The sequence below is a fragment of the Cyprinodon tularosa genome, unplaced genomic scaffold (assembly GCF_016077235.1).
Source record: "Cyprinodon tularosa strain WSP-4 unplaced genomic scaffold, ASM1607723v1 ctg677, whole genome shotgun sequence".
Taxonomy (NCBI): domain Eukaryota; kingdom Metazoa; phylum Chordata; class Actinopteri; order Cyprinodontiformes; family Cyprinodontidae; genus Cyprinodon; species Cyprinodon tularosa.
This window is the reverse complement of record NW_024039426.1, coordinates 245,185-261,710: the sequence shown is the minus strand read 5'-3', so window position 1 is coordinate 261,710 and position 16,526 is coordinate 245,185. Positions and strand designations below refer to the sequence as shown.

Below are 16,526 nucleotides of genomic sequence, written 5' to 3'. Positions count from 1 at the left end.
ATATTCATGGTATGTACAGTCTGCACTACAAAAGCACATATTTCCTGTCAAATCAGACTGAATAACACCTCTGTCATTGTCCCATCAGAGAGACCTATGGAGTAGTCATCCCGTCAGACAGCTGACAGTGACAGGGGGGCTGCTGAAGGATGTCAACAAAAGCCTCCACTCTTTGTTGTCCCATCAGCAGTCCTTTGCATTTGTCTTGTTTGTCATTGACTCATCAGCGTTTCACTAACTCCTCACACTTATCTCAATACTCAACTGCAACTTCTCGTTTAGAGGCTTGATGCATGAAACTATTTGCATTGTTTATTTATGACTCTTTAGATTATGCAGTTTCTGTTTGGAGCAGTTTCAATCAGGACTACCATCTGACAGCATGTACTTATGGGTCATTGACAGATGGGGAGATCACACCAGACTCGTATATCCATGTTTATTATTTATATTTAGGGCTACATTTGATTTTCTATGTAGAGCTGCACGCTATATTGCAAATATTTTATCATCCCAATATCAGGGTGTGCATCCTTGCAGAAGACTGGAGTGCAATAATTGGTTTTTGATTTATTCCAAGTGCTACTTATAAACTTGTATTTAACATGCAGATCTGATATTTAGCCAGATGGACAGATGTTTACACCCGACACAAACAATATTTCCAAAATTGCTAAAGGTGACAGAGTCCAGGGAACATTGATTAAACAAAGATATATCTTAGTTTTTTTTTTTTCTAAAATCATCCAGCCCTATTTCAGCTTCTGCACTCTGTTTGTCTCAAAATGTCATATTCAGATTTGTAAAATGTCTCACCTTCAGCTATAGATCATGTTACATCACATACATGCTACAGTATGCACTAACTATATCAAAGTATGAAAATCAGAATAGAAAAACTACGATGCCATGTCAAATAGAAATATTAACTGCACCTTTTTTGCCCTTTCTAACTTTCTCTCAATAAAAGTATCTATGATTTTAATAAGTAAACAGTGTGTTTAGCACCTTGCAGAAATATAAAACTTTCTTCATTTTCTCAAAATTAATATCAAACTTTAAAGCAGATTTTATGTGACAGACTGAGAGAACATTGAAATATTTTGAAGAAGTTGGAAAATGATAAATGGTTTCAAAATTCTATAGGTAAAGGTCTTAAACATGTCCAGTGCTTTATTATTGAGGCCATTTAAATATCAAAACATCCTTAGATGTAGCCTAGATGCCAATGTTGACTCCAGTTCCCGGATCCAGCAATTAGGTAGCCACATTTCTCACAGGAAAACTACTATACTGAACAGAGGTGAAATAGTTTTTCTTGAAATAGGTGTATTTCATCTTGACTTGCGCAGAAAGGTAATGGTGCTTGTCAATGGAATAAGATAAGTTGAATCCAAAATAAGAAAACATACAACAACCCCATTATCAAATTTTAACTGCATAATATCTGATTAACTTACTTTAAAAATACTATTTTCGTTAGCAGATAATCTTATTTACCTGCTCAAAATAAGGGGAAATACACATATTTTAACTGTTTTCACCCATTCCACTCTTCTTACCATTTTTGAAGGGTACCAAAAGCAAAGACCCTGTCAGTAGAAGCCCAGTTTGCCAAATGAGCTTCTACACATCATCTCTACTTTAAGACCTGGTTGTGATGGCATCATGCTGTAGTCGGGGTTTATGGGAGGAAATATAGCAGTAAATACAGAGTAATCCTGGAAAACCGTCAAAAAACGTGAGACTGGAAGGTAGGTTGTTTTAGTTCCAAATTGCTTAGAATGAACCGGTCAAAGTCCAGAGCTGAATTCCAAGCCTGTGGGCCAGACGACAATTATTTTTTAGAAACAGATGTTCTCCATCCAATATGTATGACATTATATGAAACAGAATTAGTAGATATGTCTTCTAAAAGATGCTTACAGTAGATGGAATTGTAATGAAAAGTTTTTTTAAAGATTCCTCTCTCAAAGTAACTTAATACAAGTCCTTGTCATACTTTTAAAATGTCTTTTTATTAATGAAAATATGTTAAAATGCCTGTCTTCCCTTTTTCCACTGTATAACACCTTATTTACCTTCTATCGGTAATAAAAAAAGAAAATAAACACAAAAGTTTGGGGAAAATATTAATCAAACCATGGTGGATTTCTGCAAAGTCATAGAGCTCGGCTAATTGGCTGATGGTACTTCAATTTCTAGATTATGTAGAAATTTAAACTTTATTCACCTAATAATGAAAAAGTATGATATAGCTTTATTCCATAGCTTTAGTTTTATATAAGGCTCACAGCAGAAATGTCCTGAAATAAAAAAATATTGATGCTTGATACAGAGAATGGTCGCGCCGGGTTATTTGGTATAAGGTTATTCTATAGTTCAGGGAAAACCTATTTTGCTTTTGTTGTGAGGGAACTCATGCTTAGATTCCATAAAGGCTCGCAATTTAATCACATCCTCTTTGCAGGACCGATGGTGAGAAAGTTTGATTCTTGTATCTTTAGAGTAAAACAGCAAATGGTTAAAGCCTATGGGTAAGGTAAAACACTTTCACATAAAAAAAAAGCTGAGCACCCTGCAACCAAACACAAAGTATGGATTTCTATCTAAGATTTAATGACGCGCAAGAAGGATAGGCTAATTTATTTCTTCAGCTTCTTTTGTAAAACGGTCTGGAGTGCTACTTGAACCCACACACACTGGAGTTTGCAGTTAATTGCAGATCTGTGTGGCTCTCTGTCGACGAGTGGGGCGAAGGTGGGTTAGCTACCACATAATTATGACAAACAGGTGTGGCAGGAATTAGTTTTCAATGTGCTGCAGCATCACTGAGACAAGTTAGCAGGATGTGGCTGGATAGTGAGATTTCTTCCCCTCTCAGCTATTATGATTACAAATGTTTTCTATTAACAGGAAGCATTAAGGTGTTCCTGGATTAAATTCCCTTTAACCTTCAATGTCTCCCTGACTTTTTAAAGGGGCATAATGTCAGTGCTGCTCCCTCCTTGTTTCTGAAATGATTGTTTGAACTCAATAACATAATTATTTTCTTTTTATCAGTTTAGGAAGAAGCAGCTGAGCGTCTTCTGAATGTATTCCTTTTCAATAATTCACTGCTTAAAGTCACTTTATGTGAGCTCACTGGGAGTCTTTTGGAGTAAATCTTAATATTGAAGTGTTGCATTGAAAGTTTGAAACAGTGTGTGAAATTGCACTCAGAGGGAGGCATTTGTGTGAAAAGCAATACAAGCCGCTGGGATGTTCTTGTTCTTATAGACTGTTTTTTTTTCTCTCAAATGGGATTTTTTTTCAAAACAAAGGAAGGATTTCATTTGTCTGAAGTTGAATGAAGGTGTGTTTACTCACCAGTTTTAAACAATTTTTCCTCTTTCCCACATGTTGCGTGACAAGATTTTAAAGCCAATTTAATTAACTGTTTCTTTTATTTAAACCATTATCTAAAATGTAACTTAATCCAAGTATCTTTTATAAATACAGCTTTTTAATACAATTTAGGTCATAAAATTATGTTCTTTCTATCATAGGGTTATTTAATATATCTATTATAACCATGTTTTGAAAAGTTGAGAAAACATTTGTCTTCTTTTTGCAGGATACCTTCAGGAGGTGTTGAAAGTGACTGGCCTCGCAACATCTATGTTACTTTTCAGTTTTACCGCTTCCCTCCTGTCACTTCCCAGCAACTGAGGCTGGTGACCAGTGATAAGGTTCAGCACAGAGCTAGTGAGGCACTTCCTTGTGTCTTAGCCACCATCAACAAAGACGGATCTGTTAATCACGGTAAGATTCATGTCTCCAAAACAATGATCTATTTTTTGCCTGATGTTTCTGCAGATGATTAATGTCATGATGTGACAGCACTTCCCATGGTGTAAATAGGGGTAAAGATTTAGGGTGCCTTGCTATAGGTTTTTATGATTTTTAAGTTAGTCACATTTTACAATGCTAGAACCATAGCTGATATGATCCATCTCTGTATGTCTGCCTCAGCAGATCTCAAACTGAGCCTGTTTCTGCTGGAGGTTTCTTCCTGTTAAAAGGGAGTTTTTACTCTCCACTGTCGCTACAAGCATGCTTCTGTGAGAGATTGCCTTCAAGTCAATGAGCTGATGCAATCAAATGGTTTTCCTTAGATGGAAAACTTTGAATCAGTTTGACTCGATGATCTGGTTGAATTGTAAAGTGCCTTGAGATGACATGTGTTGTGAATTGGCGCTATATGAATAAACTGAATTGAATTAAACACTAATAATTCTGTAAGCACCTCCCATGCTTTGAGGTTTAGAAAAGCTCAAACATGTCTCTACAGCAGAGTTAAGTCTGATTGATCTAGCTTCATTTAGTAGCTAATGGCATGGAATAGATATTACAGCTCCAGACAGAGTGGCACACTTTACACATAAAAATGACCCCCATTCCTGCCAAGACCCAAAATGTACACCCATACCGGTATATCACTATTCCCAAGACCCACTCTGGACCCAATCTGTCCATATTTCTTTTTCTATGTATATTCTTCAGTGCATCGATAGACAAATGCTCAATAAATGTTATTTTTCTCAAGTAAAAAAATGTATAAGTTAATTTAATGAGTAGTTGATTTTTTTTTCAGTTGAACATAACATCTAATAAATATATGTAGCTAAAAATGTGCTGAATAAACAAAATTTCCAATTTTTTTATCAGACATCTTGTGGGTTTTATTAGCATTTAATGCAAGTAATAAATAGGTACTCATTAAATTTAAGTCTTATGTAAAACAGACATAATTTATCAAGTTACTATTTAAACTTTCCTCACAGCACCTCAGCCCTTTTTTGTCAACCATGTAAATTGGTTTTAAATGTGTCTACACACAGTTTGTCCTTTATGCTATGTATGTTGACTCGGATCCAATAGGACACCTGGGTAAAGCCTCGTCCATATTGGACTTCGTGTTCACAGAAAATGGAGCCTCTGGGGATAAAAAAAAACAGAGCTGCTTTGTTTAACTAAAACAAACAAAACTTTTGTTCTCTTTATTTGAAAAAAAAAGTCTTTAATCCACATTAATACACAATGATGTGATCTTCCCCTACATTATTTCATACTGTGATATTTTCAGAGTGGTGAATATAATTGAGTCAAATTGAGCTGCCTTACTTCATTGGATTCCTTGTCATGATCTTGATCTTGCCCTTTTAACTGCACCCTGTCATTCAGTTTAATTGAAATTCTTCTCTAAAGCCTCTGATATTGAGTTTTTAATTTTGTATCCTTCACACCTTATTGCAATGTTAGCTGCTATTGCTTCCAATACTTTTGGCTGAGATGAAGTTTTGATTTTTCTATTAAGCTAATAAAAGTATAAAAACCTTTTTTGTTATTTAGTGACCTCAAAAATAGATGTGATTGATTGTTTAAATCAACAGCTGTAAGTTTCTCCCAGCTAAAATTCCCTCTTCAGATAAAAAAAAATCATGTAATAGACTCTAATAGTTATTATTATTTAGTATAAAAGATAGATAGAAGAAATAACAGATAACAGAAATATTTGTGTGAAATACTCTCAGTTTGTATTGTCTTCATGTTTAAGCATGCAAATTGTTTGACTTAAATTAACTTTTTTATTGATCTCAGACTGGAGAAATTCTCCTCTGCAGGGAACAGTGTGGAGTTAAGGGTCTTGCTCAGGGACCCAGAGTGCAGGCTGTAGGGAGACTGAACTTGGTACTTATAAGATTTTCAGAGCACAAGCACACTGCTCTAACCACTAGGCCAACACTCCCCATTCTTACATTCTCCCCAACTTACTTAAACTGAAATTTTAAATTAAATTTCTTTTTGTTTACATTTGTGTATACAAAATGACTAAATAAATTTGTCTAAGTCTAAACTTACAATCATATGTTTGTGAAAGTTATACAGTAATTTTCAGTCCTGTTATTATGACTATTAAAATATTTTACTGAATGTGATTCCCTGAAGTGTTTTAATGTTTCTCTTCTTACAATTACCCTAAACAGAAAAATTTGTTGTACATATGCAGTATAAAGGATAAACAAAAGTTAAACATGTTTCATAAAAGAAAAGTTTGTGATCTATTCAGAAATTCAACATTAACTACTGTTTTTATTAACAACAAATGCCTAATTACATTTACAATCAGTTGATAATTTTACCTTTGCATGTATTGAATACATGCTGACTTCACATTTCTGAAAAAAAAAAAAAGAATATTCAAACTGTATTTAATGATCATAACCTACAGCAATCCAGTGTTTAGGGCAAATAGATGATATAAGCCCAGAGTGAAAATGTTTTTCACTCTTTACAGACTTAATTTGAAATGATTTGTGAATATCTGTGGAGTTAAGCATCCAAAGACTGGATGCAGTTTTTTTCCCCCCATGTGTGTTTCTAGATGTCAAATATAAACATTTAGAATGAGGTGTGAGGAGAATTTGAGAAGATAGGAATCAAGCTTTACTTACTTTTTTTTGTGCATTTAAAAGCTACATTTATAAGCTTAAATCAAACATCAAACTGTACAAAAGTTGAGAAAGTGGGAGCGTGACAGATGCAATCTAACTTCAAAACGATTTCTGGATTGGTATGACTTGGTGGAAATTGTTTGAGTGTGAGAAATACAAGAATTTTAAAAGAGGCAGCAAGTTGTCATGATGTCTCTGAGTCATGCTCAGACTCACAGATTAGAGTTGAGTTATCAGCCGCAGCATTTTGCATCAGCGACCCTCTTGCCTTCAATATAGCCCCTACATTCTGGACCATAAAATGAATCCTTTAATCATGTCCTGCCATGATTAAAGGATTCATTACACTTACACGGTTTGGATCTTAGAAAAACTTAAATAATAGATAAAGTTCATACAAAAAGCAGTTTTTACATCAGGATTTCATTATTTAGAGAAAAAAAAGCCTGTCCAACCTATCTAACCCTATATAAAAAGTAAGTACTCTCCGTTGTTTTGACAATATTCAGTGTGGATGCGTATTGAGGTGTCTGTCAGCCTTCCAGAGCAGAATTTACCTTTCACTTTCAGCTATTTGTTGTGTGTTCGGGGTCTTCTAATGTTCCTACCACTGTAAGAAATAACTAAACTGTTTACTGATAACACAAACTCTGGTTATTGTTGCGTCAATGTTGCCTGTCTACTTTAACTGTGGATATAAAGAAACAATTTGTGCAATCCTGTCCTGAGATGTCCTTTTTGTAGACTAAATCCAAGGTGGCACATGTTGGTGATACATTTTTTTTAATAAAGTACACGTGTAATGCTGCAACAGAAAATGACAGAAAAAAGAAAATGTCTGGAGCTTTTTGTTTCTTCCTTTTTTCCCCTGGCAAGGAATACAGATTTAAACAAAGCAAGTTTTAGCTACAGACAATGTACCAACTGAAAAGGCATTATCTATAACCAGCTGGTCTTATTTGTGCCAAATAGACATCTGTTTTGTGAGTATATGCTGGGTGCTTTTGGCGGCTTAATATTGCAGCCTGAGAAAAAAAAGATTTTCTGTAAACAAAACATTGCATTGCATTTTTTGGAAGTCAATAATTCAATTACTTCTAATGAAGTGCAACTTAGATGTTTCTTTTTTTTTTTAAATGCACTTAGATAAGACTGCTTTGGATGGCTGGTTATTGTTTTGATTTTCCCACATGATTAAAACTAATTATTCGTGAAAGTGGACATATTACAAACCTTCAGTTTCAAGTATAAAAATTTGAATTTCTGGTGTCTTACAGAAGATTTTATTTTATTTTAGCTATCTATGTCACTAGATTTATTTAAAATTAATTTTTGTTTGTAAAAATGAAAACCTGATTTGTGCTTAAGTATTTACTCCAACAAGTCAGCGCTTTGTAGAACTCCTTCAGCCTCAATTACAGCTATGAGTCTACTTTGGTATGCCTCTACATTCAGCATGTATTGGAGATACTTTAAAGCAAAACTGCTTCATATTCTTCAGACTGAATTGTCCACATTTTCTCACAAACCTCTGGGATATTGATTTAGCTGTTTGCTCATCTGTTTTGTTTACTATTTAATTTCTGTATCAGCCTTTTAGTTTTATTAAAGACTGAAATAGGGAATGACTTATCTAGCTGGATATGGCACACTATGGGTTGTTCAATCACTCACTAACTTTAAGACCTTTTCTCTGTTACTTACGTCTAAATAAACGAGTAGTTGACCTAACCCCATCCTTGTATATTACATATATACTGAAAGTATGGCAGTACCTCTAAAAGGCCGCCACAGCTTTAATTGTTAGATCATTTTCTTTATTGAGAAAGTATTTAATATTTGTTGTTTTTATTAGAATTACCTCGGCAAGATTTCACAGTTCAATGATTGGAGGTTCATCTCAAAACTTGGGCATATTGTGAAAATGATTAATGTGTTTTGTGGCTGATTTCAGAAACGTAAGCTCATGTATTATTCATTAACTCTGTCAACTCTGTAGTTCCTTGTGTCGGAATATTATACAAAAATTAAGTAAACTGTCTTTTAAAAACATTTGATGAAAACTTCAGTCTATGAAAGGAAGGAAGGAAGGAAGTCTCACTCTAAATTTTACAGTCTAAGGTGTAGAATTTGCTGAAAAGATATTTATTCTTTAAAGGGTTAGGAATATTATTACCAAAAAAGAAAGGACATTTTGTTTATACAGCACATTTCAGTGGTAGGACAATTCAAAGTGCTGTAAATGAGAAAAAAGGAAAAATGCACTGCAGTGGCATAGAAGCAACACAAATAGGTAAAGAGAATTAAAGTGACCTATTAAAATAAGTGGATATATAAAACTAAAGATGATCGACCGATCAAGAGATTAGTCCCATAATCCTGGAAATGTTCTTTAGGTGTCAGGCTCCGAACAAGGGACCCAGTTTTGAGGCAGAGAGACATTTAGGTTTCAAAAAATGTTTAAAGTGGAACAGTAGAGAACAGTGTCTAAGGCAGGAACCTCTGCAGGAGGAGAATACAGGTTAGGGACCACATCTATTTGGCAGAGGATGATAATGAACATGAGAGTCACTACCTGGTCGTAAAGTTCAGTCCGTGAGCCCCAGATGCTGAAGTCCTGGAGGCCAGAGAACAAGCAGGAGATCAGAACTGAGTAGACAAAGGAAGGCAAGATGATCCAGAGTGCGAAGGCAAACCCAAAGCCGTCCAGGATGGGCTCAGGAGTCAGAGCCTGAAGATAAGAGATCCAAAGGGAAATCCAGAACATTGTCAGGAATCAGTTCAAGGTTTGGTATACAGGCAGAATCCAGCAGGAGTCCGAAGACGGGTCAGCCAAACAGATCAGAATAGGAACAGGCAGGCTCAGAGTTCCAGAGGCAGAACCTGTCAGGATCAGACAATTAGAACATGATCAGATACGCTAGAGAACTCTCATCACAGGTTTGAATAATCTAGCACTAATGACTAGTTGAAGGCTGATTAAATAGAGGCTGAAGTGTGTGGATCAGATGAACTGTAATGAGAATTGGGCAAATCTAGGAAAGTAGATGAAATGAGTAATCAGACCAATCATAAGCGGCAAGATCATGACATTAGGTGATAGAAGGCTGAATTTGTCACTATCTATATGTGGCTTTGAAGATTTAGGTCTGAGTCGATCGTTACACCAAGATTTAGAGCATCATTGGTGGTTTCAAGCTGTATGAACAAAAGCAGTTTGCAAACTTTTTAACGCTCTTTCTCTGATTTCTCTGGTATAAACACTATTACTTCAATTATGCTTCAAATTTAGCTGAGGAAAATTTTACCTTTGGCACAGTGATCAGTGATTTCATCTATACATTTACAGGACAGTGCTGGGTTTGGTCTCATCGTAATGTACAGCTGTGTGCCATCTGCATAGTAGTGAAAACTTAGGTTGTTGTTAACTAAGATCTAAATTATGGGAAGCATGTAGATATTGAATAAAAGAGGTCCTGAGATGGACCCTTGAGGATGCCACATGTGATTTTTGTTGTCTGTGATGTAAAGTTACCTATACCCTGCCCTTTAAGTTTAGGGGGGAAAAAAACAGACACACACACATATATACACACACATATATATTTGGATATATTTGGAAACGGTCATGTATTTCCCAAAAAAATTATATTTCAAAGCATATCAATAAGAAGATTTAAATTTTTTGAAACTGGTGAATGCTTTTACTAGCCAATATATACTGTAATTCAGTTAGTCTTGGCCCAAGCTTTTTGATTGGGCTTACATCAGTGTTAAGAACTCAAAGTACACACTCTGGGTCCACACTTTTTTTCTTTGCCTCGAGCTTTCGCCTTCTTGTTAGGCTTGTTGATCCCCAGCAGGATTTCCAACTCAGGCGAACGTGCTGTGCAAACACCAAACAGGCCATCCAGGTTAGGGGGGACGTCTTCTGGGTGCCGCTCCTTGTCGGCACACTTTGCTGCAAGCACACAGCTCGTTACAACCCCTCGGGCCAGATCTGTCAGCTCCTCCTGGTTTCTGAGCATAAACACACAGCACATTTTGCCTCACTCTCACGCTCTCTCTCTGCGATCTTATTACTACTCGTTTACAGCACACAAACCAAGAGCATGATGGGAGAACTCTTACTCCAAGTGTAGAGAGGTGGCAGGTGGTTTGGTGAGAGAAAGTGGGGATTGGAGAAGTAAGAAAAGGATCTAGGCTCAGTTTATGGAGAAACATTTGTGTTAAGCTAAAGAGTATGTTATCAGATTAGAATAATGGAATGGTTTTGTTATAGTGCATTAGTAATTTATAAGATTACCATTCCCCTAAAGGTTTGTTCAGACATCCTTTCTTTTACAATTGGTTTCAGTGTGCCAAACACTAAAGGATGTCCTTTTGTCCCTCTGCCTGATGGGTTGTTATTGTTACTACCCTCTGTAGGACCAAACATTTCAAGGCTTACAGCTGAATTGAAACCGACTAATTGTGTGATCTAACAAGGCGAGATCGGACTGTAGGAGGCCCTAACAGAGGGCCTTCTGAGAGCTTTGAAGAAAGAAGTAACTTGTTTAGTATTTTTGTCATACAGATGCAAGTCCTTCATGCCTTCCACCTTAAATACTCAGTGTTCTGTTACTAAACAAAATAAATTAAATTCATGTATCTAGAAAGTAATAAAAGAGTAAATTAAATCAAATAGATTTTTTTTACCGGATAGTTTTGCATGTTCCACTTGAAGTGTTACTTTTAACTGTTGCCTATTGTGCTAACCTACTGTATGTGCTGTGTGATACAACGCTCAACCATGACATTTCTTGCATTATGTCATATTATCTTCACCTGATAGTAGAGGTGCACCAATCGCAGATCTGATCTGAGGTTGATTTTCAATCTTTAGTTCTTGACAATTTCATTTGCAGTACATTTCATTTTAAGAAGATCTAAGAACAGAAGTGAAGTAAGAATTGCGTGAGTGGTCTTTCATTTTTTATATTAGGAGTAGCTTCACTAGTCAGTGTGTTTGAGGGAGAGCAATTTCTGCAAAGAAGGTTTTTACTCATAAAAAAAAAAAAATGTGTTTCTTAGAAGAAAACATCCATATTGACGGTCGTTCTTATCAAACCAACCTGCTAGTACTCATATATGATGCATTCACTTTGTCCCATTCCATCCACCAAATTGTTTTTCTTTATATCTCTAGTCATAATCTTTGGGCCTCTACAGTGAAATACAGAAGAAGGAATCTTTTATTAAATACATAGAAAACATGAGATGTTGAACAGGACTAGATTGCCACATTTTAAAGTTTTCATTATTAGGTCAGTGGAAATCTACTGCTCCGAGATAACCAATCCTGCTAAAAAATATATCCAACAAATAAAACCTCTTTGCAGCTTTTACCTGAATAATGGTGTTCAAGGAGTTGCAGGATGTCTAAGTGTGATCGAAAGAACAGAAAATGAAACAGAAAATAGAGTTTTGAGTTTTCTCTAACCAAACAGGATTCTTACCAAAGCCCCTCATTATATCACTTCTATTGAGCCGGCAGCTCTGCTGTATTTTTATCCCCAGGGAGTAAAGGATGTGTCGAGGCTTTGATACACGACTGGAGGGAGGCTGTGGGCAAGAATTTTGATGTCCAGTTAGTTCACAGGCCCACACTCAGACCTTTGATACAGTCTAGCCTGACATTGACACAAAGGTTGGTTTTGAGTTTGCAGTGCAATGCATGCCGTTCAATCTCAGTCACTTATATGGGTCATTTGTTACATGTTTTATTTTAGCTTTTGTCAGCTAATCAGACATCTTAAGGTATTTTATATATTCTCAGGCAGAATCTAGGCCTTTACTCTTAAGAGATTTGGTCACAGAAGCCGAGAGAACAACCAGTTCTCAGTCTGTACGACTTTGTGAGACAGTGAGAAACATTTCACCTCTGAGTGATGAAGCCTATCCACAAGTCTTGGAAAAGTTCAGTGGCAGATTTCTTTGGTAAAGCTGTGTCTTTGTCAGCAGGTTTGTTAAATCGCCCTTGAGTTTTTAATAAAATTGTAAGGTGCTTTTATCACCCTGAATTGTCATAACCTTTGGAGCGACTGACTTTGTGAAATGGCCCCATGGTCTTATGGCTCTTGTCTCAGTAGACAGTGCCAGCTCAGAGCTAACATCACCATTTTAGAAAGAAAACAATAGTAAAAATATTTATGATCGTGTCTTAAATGTTTATGATTCTAAGGCAGACTACGATGCTTAGTTTATATACGTTGTATCTTTGATTCAAAGTAAATCCCTTTAGGAATACAGATACAATATAGACGCTTATAAGGTAACAGAGGAAATTAAGGCTGAAACAATTAATTGGATCAATTGTAACTAATGGATTATTGAAAGAAAATCGTCAACTAATTTAGTGATCAATTAATCATTAACTGGAGTATAGAGACTCTAAAACATGCCTTTAGCTGAAAAAGTAACTTAATTAGATCAGTTATTACACTAAGTTTGTTGAAAAATAAATATTTTGCATTAAAGTTGAAAAAATATTTTTTGTTAGTCAATTTGCTCAATCCAGAACTCCTTAAGGGGAAAAGTTTAAGTTTCAGCTGGTTTAATTTTGTTAAAAGTCTTCTTAAAGGTATCTTTGACTATCCGATTATTAACCGATTAATAAAATAAAAAAATCAACAGTTTAATTGATTTGCAGAATAAATGTTGCCTTTCTTTTTCTGTTACTAAGATGTGTTACGGACGCAGGCAAAAAAAAAAAAAAAAAAAAAAAAAAAAATAGTAAAACTTTACCCATTTGGCAAATATGTTACTTTCATGTGCCTAAGCTATTATTGAGCATACATCAGAGGTCAGAGGTCTGAGGCCATTTGAAGTGTGTTGGAATTATCACCTACAGTAGAAATACAGTAACATATACTTTGTCTTAAGTGTTTTGTTCTATTTTGTCTTTAAACCTCTCTATATATGTTAACCTTTACACATTAACAGATCCATTGGTTTATAATATGGGTTTGAACGCAGATGCCTTCTGAAATATCTTCTCTTGTGTGTCAAGGTTCTCCAGGTCTACAGTTACAGTTCAGAGTTGATGACGGTTTTTTGAGACCAGGAGAGAAGCAGTGGTTTCTCCGCCATCTGGCCCTCCACACCATGCACATTGACGTCTGGGACAGTGACTCGTTGCTCCTCATCGGTTCTACGGCCATCGAGCTCAAGGTGAATGGCAGAGTTATTAATCAGACTGACATCGTCTTTAGAGACACTTTGGTCTTCTGTAACCTACAGTACAATAGCGGGTTTTAGTAAACCTTTGAACTGCTGATACCAAATTCAGCTTTTTTTCTTTGAGATAAAATGTTTTCTTTTAAAATACATTAAAAGAGGAATGAAAATATTTTTATTAGAGTTCTGAGAAAAAATTATGTAAATACAAAGACAAGATTTTACATTTTTTTAAACAGAAAAAAATAGGTGAATTTATGTGTTTCCTAAACTCTGTAGATTATAACTGTACCTTGTGGGCTGCCCTAATTTTAAAATTCCAATGTTTTCCTAACCTGTAAGGCCAAAACCTTAGTAGTTAACAAAATAACTTCTTTCTACTCCCTTCATCCCTCCTGCTACGTGCTTTGTTACCATCTCTCACTTTCTGCACTGCAAAGATAATTTAGAAAAAAACATTTTAATTTCAAAGGTCCTTCATCATGCTTTTTTAAGTGTTTAAGGGCTTCTTTAAGTTTGAGTCTCACATCACCCCTCCCTGACCACAGAAAGTAGGCATTAGTTTTCAGAGCTGGAACACCACGGTCAAGACATGCTTAACCCGCTCATCTTCACAGGATAGGGAGGGGTTGTTGCTTAGAAAGCAGAATTTGTGTAGATTACAGCTGTATGAGTGTATCAACTGGATTATAACACAGTTTAAACCTCAAAATACTTTGATATTGCATGATATAGGCCCTTAAAATGGCTTCCTCAGATTTTGGTTTACTGAACAGTACCTCTAATTGTTAAATTGAAAGTTTTCATATAATTAAAATCTAAATGCTATGTTTAAAGGCGGTCCTAAAAGAAAAAAAAGCCTACTTTCTTTGCTGGATCGTAGGCCTTAGATAAACATCTTACTACATAGTGCTGCTCCCGTAATGAACTATATCAACACATCATTGGCTTTACAACCCAAAAAGGAATAAGAAACATTAATATTTCAAACTCTTCTCTAACTTTGCATTTTATTGATCAGATCTCTTGTGAACCTCAGTCAGTTGATGAGTTATGTGATTTAAACTGAAATATGCAAAACTCTTCATGACAGTTGAAGTGGGTGGAGCTGTTTGAACTCTGCTTCATCTGTATTGTTCCTTCCTTCCTTCCTTCCTTCCTTCCTTCCTTCCTTCCTTCCTTCCTTCCTTCCTTCCTTCCTTCCTTCCTTCCTTCCTTCCTTCCTTCCTTCCTTCCTTCCTTCCTTCCTTCCTTCCTTCCTCCTTCCTTCCTTTCCTCCTTCCTTCCTTCCTTCCTTCCTTCCTTCCTTCCTTCCTTCCTTCCTTCCTTCCTTCCTTCCTTCCTTCCTTCCTTCCTTCCTTCCTTCCTTCCTTTGTTCCCTCCTTCCTTAGTTCCTTTGTTCCCTCCTTCCTTAATTCCTTTGTTCCTTCCTTCCTTCTTTGGTTCCTTTGTTCCTTCTTCCTTGGTTCCTTCGCTTGTTCATTCGTTCGTTCCTTCCTTCATTTGTTCCTTTGTTCCTTCCTTCATTTCTTTGTTCCCTCCTTCCTTCATTTGATTTCCTTTGTTAGGCTATTTTAATTCCTGTTTTCTCCCATTGTTCCTCTGCAGTACCTGCTGCGTCAGGGAAAGTCTGCAGTCCAGGCTCTCCATGAGCTGGAGGTTTTAACCACCGATTATGTGGGTGAGGACACTTTGCTGACTAACGCAGATCTGGGTCAACGCTCAGCTTCTACTCCAATGACAGTTTGCACCATCGTTAGAGGCCGGCTCCACATACGAACGGGCAACATAGGCAAGTACAAGAGGACTTTAATCTCCTCTTTCAACACAGATTGTTGACACCAACATTTCCATCTTTACATAAAGTATTGACACAGAGAGTTTTATAAATTAAGCAATGGTGGTGTTTAAAATTTGTTAATTTTGCCAAAATGTTTGTCAAATGTATTACGATTGCTTTTTTCCATTAGTATCAAATAATTATTTATATTTAATTTAAAATAATTTTGTTTGACAAAAATAAATTTGTCATTTTAGATTATAAATATAAAATAAAATGGTTTTACAAGTCATTTAAATAGTAGATTTATGGACTTATGACTGAAAAAAGATAAATCCAAGCTGAATCCAGGGGGCACAAAAGGTCTCCAAGCCACACGCTGGACACCTGTGTTTAACCATATGTATTGTGTTCACACCCAGTATCAAGACCTTGGTTATCCAGATTCTAAGCAGATAACCCAAACAACAGACAATAACACCTGGGATAATTATTTTCCAAACTATCATAACCCTTACTCGCTTTACACATAAATGCACATGTTGTCAAGTAGCAACACAAATACATTCAGTTGCTACAACTATCTCTTTTCAGCAATAAACAGAGTTTTGACTGAGGAGTCCCCCCTATAAAGCTAAAGACACCACACAGCTCTACAGCAGTGTTTGTTGTCAGTTGCTCCACATAAATTATAAGTTTTGCATGGCTCATTTCCCACTGTGGGATGCAGCTGGTAGGAGTTGGTTATTGTTACTCTAAATTTTTTTAATTATCATTTCTTTTAATAGTAACTTTTTTGATTTGCAGTCATAAGGATAAATATCAATTCATTATGGTTAAAAATTCAAAAGAACCGTCTGTATTGTCTGAATTAAGTTTATTTCTCCATGGTTTGTTTCATGTATTTAGTCCCTAAAATAAAAGGAAACTACCTCCCAGAGGAAACATCCCTTACTCACACTGCATGCTGATTTGCACTGATCAATAAAACCTCACATTTTACAGAGAAAGTTGTTTGTCCAACCAGAGGC

At 35.9% G+C, this 16,526-nt stretch overlaps 1 protein-coding gene across 1 annotated transcript in view; it reads left to right on the top strand.

Moving 5' to 3' along the window:
- The window catches only part of nphp4 (nephronophthisis 4), a 259,600-nt gene that overhangs the window by 188,296 nt on the left and 54,778 nt on the right, over positions 1 to 16,526 (top strand). The window contains exons 15-17 of the mRNA XM_038267561.1: positions 3,617 to 3,804; positions 13,549 to 13,709; positions 15,324 to 15,507. Of these exons, the coding sequence (XP_038123489.1) occupies positions 3,617 to 3,804; positions 13,549 to 13,709; positions 15,324 to 15,507 (533 nt within the window). The remainder of the gene's footprint in view (positions 1 to 3,616; positions 3,805 to 13,548; positions 13,710 to 15,323; positions 15,508 to 16,526) is intronic.